At 41.4% G+C, this 4,340-nt stretch overlaps 1 protein-coding gene across 2 annotated transcripts in view; it reads left to right on the top strand.

Annotated features, from left to right (window-relative positions):
* Positions 1,053 to 4,340, top strand: part of LOC109829231 (cytochrome P450 CYP72A219-like) — a 13,515-nt gene continuing 10,227 nt past the window's right edge. The window contains exons 1-4 of one of the 2 annotated variants that reach the window (XM_020396402.1): positions 1,053 to 1,190; positions 1,328 to 1,537; positions 1,626 to 1,846; positions 1,920 to 2,164. In XM_020396402.1, the coding sequence (XP_020251991.1) occupies positions 1,118 to 1,190; positions 1,328 to 1,537; positions 1,626 to 1,846; positions 1,920 to 2,164 (749 nt within the window). In that variant the 5' untranslated portion in view covers positions 1,053 to 1,117. Of the gene's footprint in view, positions 1,538 to 1,625; positions 1,847 to 1,919; positions 2,165 to 4,340 lie in introns of both variants that reach the window. The other variant, XM_020396401.1, reaches the window with a different exon arrangement.

A 4,340-nucleotide genomic window follows, 5' to 3' on the forward strand; every position in this document is an offset into this window, starting at 1 on the left:
TGTTAGAGAATGCAAAAGGGATAACATGATAAGGAAAAATTTCATCAGAAGAAACTGTTAAATTATCGCAATTATATTTATGAAGAGAGACAGTTCAGAAATATCCTTACAAAGAGAGACATGTTAGTCATCCTGTATGACCTATGTTGCATGTTATGTTGAAAGATGTATATGATTTTCTAACCAACTTATGGAAACCCCCAGATGATTTAGGTTAGCGCAGTTGGGTCAGGTGGTTAGGCAATCTCAAAGCAGTTCTTCATGCCAATACCTTGTTTTCTTTGAGTCCTAACTGACCAGTTTCAAACTTATATCATGCAAGTACTCTTCAAAACTCGCAAATTGAAGCCATTAGCCTTCAGAAAACAAAAGGCATAGAGGGCAGAACCATAGTTCAAGAAAATAAAAAATAATAATAGCAACTGCATATGCATATTTATCCTTCTCTCATTACCAACGGATGGTTAAGTAGGCAAGTTGAATATTCTGTAGAAGTGCAGAGCAGGTAGAAACGAAAGAAAATATTGCTTATGCTTGGTCTTCACTAAGGTTGAGTGTGGTCATTATTTTCCCATTAGAATGATGGAAAATATAATTAAGAATCAGACGTCTTAGTGAATAGCACATCAATACGAGGAGCAAGGGTAGATTCCTAGAAAATACATTCTATAGACAAATTGGGCAAAGAAAATTATGCCAGTCCAATCCCAATGGCTTGATTCAATATATACCTTCTATCTAACATTATGCAAGCTTTTATGCTACCTCATGTCACTGACAGAAAAATTCAATCAAATAAATTTTTTTATGAAACTCCAGGGTAGAACAGGTGATGCCTTTAAACGAACTCTAACTGGTCTAATGAACCATCTGTAGATTCGTGATCCGCATTCATTGTAGTATTGAACATGTTGCCTCCCCCAACAGGAGCAAACTCCTCTTCGTATGCAAATATAAATCCCATAGTGGTTTATTTGTAAAGAGCTCTTAGCTATTTCGTCAGCCAACCACGGAAGTCCTAGAAACAGAAGCTTCCATGGCATTGTCTTCTCAGTCTCGGTCTTCTTTTTTCTACTTGATCCCCAAGGCAAAAATTGCATACCATTTCTGGCTTCCAATGTCACAGCAGGAAAGTCAAAGACTTCATTTAGGCTTGGAGAACCAGTTGAAAACGGCTCCATGTTGCAACTGTAAGTGCATCACAATCTCCTATTTTATGCTTCACAAAAGCGCTGGTGCAAGTAAAGCAAAATGGAAACTCTCCTTCCTCTTCCTTTACTACTATTTTCTTCATTCTCTGCGCTCTTCTTGTACATTTCGGTGAAAGCCTACTACTCCCTATGGTGGAAGCCCAAGAGGCTAGAGAAGCATCTAAGGCAACAAGGCATCAAAGGCAATCCCTACAAGGTTCTCTATGGGGATACGAAAGAGGAGCTCGAAAGATTCAAGGAAGCCTGGTCACGCCCCATGGACGAACTCAATCATCAAATTCTTCCACGAGTCGTACCATTCACTCATCAGATGGTGCAAAAATACGGTATCCAAATGCATCAAACTTCAAATACATGGCAAAAAAAAAATACAAAGTTTTATTTATGAAAGAAAATAACGTATTAACGTTGCAGGCAAGATGTGCAACATTTGGGTAGGACCAACTCCGTGGGTACTCATATGGGATACAGAGATGGTGAAAGAGGTATTTTCAGACAAATCCGGTTGTATCAAGAAACCACCAGCGAATCCTCTGATAAAGATTCTGGCTCAAGGCGTGGACAGCCTTGAAGGCGAGGAATGGGCTAAGAGGAGGAAAACAATTACCCTAGCCTTCCATCTCGAGAAACTAAAGGTTAGATACTTAAACCTGAGTCTTATGTTTCGTTGAATTGATTACTCAGTTCATTACCGTTATATTCTTCCAGAGAATGGTGCCAGCTTTTGTGACTAGTTGCACTAGTTTGATAAAGAGATGGGATGATTTGGTAAGTGCTCAAGGATCTTCTGAAGTGGACGTGTGGCCTGAGTTTCAGATTCTCACAAAGGATGCCATTTCTCGAACTGCCTTTGGAAGCACCTACGAAGAAGGGAAGAGGCTTTTCCAACTACAGAAGGAACAGGCTGAACTAGCCATGCAAGCTGCTCAGGTCCCTTATGTTCCAGGATACAGGTTAGCGCTTGTATTAGCAAACTTCAGGAGCTTACTAAATAGTAATATTAGAGCAGTTAGTGTATTAGCAAAGTCAATGAAATTTGTTTGTCGTACATTCGAAAATTTGTACATGTGTTCTATTTGCTCTACTACAAATAAAACCTGACCATCGACCTTTGGGATGACAAGTCTTTTACTATATCACAGCCAAATTCTTAGCACTAGAAATCCTCTCTACTCTTGCTAAACGTATCTATTCTCTACTAATCTTCGCTTTCCCCTTGGTGCTTCGTCATCTTCCACTTCCAACCATCTCCAAACTCTCAATCTCCTTCTCCTGAGATCACAAGCAGTAACAACCATCTAATCTTGTCCAAAATTACAGCCCTTACTAATAAACCCCTCTTTGATCCACTTGCCGACCAGCCACTCGTAGCCTCGTCACGAATCAGGATCTTAATTCAAAAAAGAAGAAGAAGAAGAAGAAGAGGGGGAGAGAAATGGGGGATGACAGGCCACGTTGGTTTCTTGATTGGCTTGTTGCTCGCAATTTTCGCATCGACATTGTGTCCAATTTGGCACAGCAGAGTAGATCATAGGGATGATGTTGAGCTATTTGTACACGTGATGCACATGCTTTGTGAAGATGGAGAGGATGTGTATCTCATCAATGATGCCTTTGAAAGTGATTATGTGCTCTACAGTACAGACCAGATTCCTTGTTAGTTACTTCGGCTCTGTTTGGTTTGTTAGAAAGTGGGAGAAAGGAAAGTAAAATGAAAGAGAAAGTGAGTTTCTGGTGTTTGGTTTAAAAGAAAACAAAAAAGAAAACGAAAATCATTTTCACTGTAGAAAAACAGACAGCTAATTTTTCGTTCCCCATTTTGTTGCGCGCAGCGGAAATTTCGGCAGCACTTCGGCAGCACAACAAGAGAGTCAGATCGCAATAAGAATTCCCGTCTCACCAAGGAGACAAGAATCTGAAGCGGATATCTCAACCAAGTGAGATATCGGCTCTTCCTCTCATCAGTTCTAGGACTGACCTGTCGAGGGATCCTAAAAGCTATTACAAATCACACAAAAACAGTACAATCAATTTTTACGTGGTTCGGCAAATTGCCTACGTCCACGGGGCAAGGACGGGGGAGATCTACTAATAGAGGGAGAGAATACAATTAGGGTTTACAAAAGAATCTCACAAATAAAACCCTCACACAAACTCTCAAATCCCTCACAAATATCTCTCTCAAAAACAACAAACAAAAGCTCTGTGCTCCAATTGCTTTTCCCAGCCTTGCTCTGCTTTTTCTCCAGCCGCACAAAAGCCGAAAAAATCAAACCCCTCCTTCGCTGCTCAACTAAAAAACCTAATAAACAATTATATATATAGGTAGCGAATCGTGGGCCGGCTTCGTTTTCGTTTCTTTGCACGGAAAAGAGTCCACGCGGAAACAAAACCGCGTCTCGTTCACGTGAACATTCACGTGGTGGTGGCCCACGTTCACAATTCTCCACCTCGGTGAAGTTTTCTCAAAACTGAGCCGATACCAAAGCAACCAAATGTCCCACTTGTTATGACCAGTACGAACGCAATCCACAACAAGTCGAGAACCCGAACGAGAGTCCAAACAATCTCACCCCCATCAAAAACAACTAATCCAAACCGGCTGCATCTGAAAGACTACCTACGTATCCTCTTGCCCAAGGAATCAAGCCAAACGTAGTTCATCCAAATGGCCGCCAACGGCCTCAACAATCACGAATGTGCAACAAGTTTCGACAATGAATAAACTTGTTGCTCGGAACCACCTTTGTGAGCATATCCGCCGGATTATCCTTCGTGTGGACTTTCATAATTTCCACATCGCCATCTTCAAGAACATCCAAACTTGTTGCTCGGAACCATCTTAGTGAGCATATCCGCCGGATTATCCTTCGTGTGGACTTTCACAATTTCCACATCGCCATCTTCAAGAATATCTCGAACGAAGTGATAACGAACGTCAATGTGCTTCGTCCTCGCATGAAAAACCTGATTCTTCGCCAAATATATAGCACTCATGCTATCGCAATGAATAGTGACGGATCGCTGCGATATACCAAGTTCTTCCAAAAGTCCTCGAAGCCAAATAGCCTCCTTCACAGCCTCCGTAACCGCCATATACTCTGCCTCTGTCGTAGACAAAGCCACCGT

Source organism: Asparagus officinalis, chromosome 1 (genome assembly GCF_001876935.1).
Source record: "Asparagus officinalis chromosome 1, Aspof.V1, whole genome shotgun sequence".
NCBI lineage: Eukaryota > Viridiplantae > Streptophyta > Magnoliopsida > Asparagales > Asparagaceae > Asparagus > Asparagus officinalis.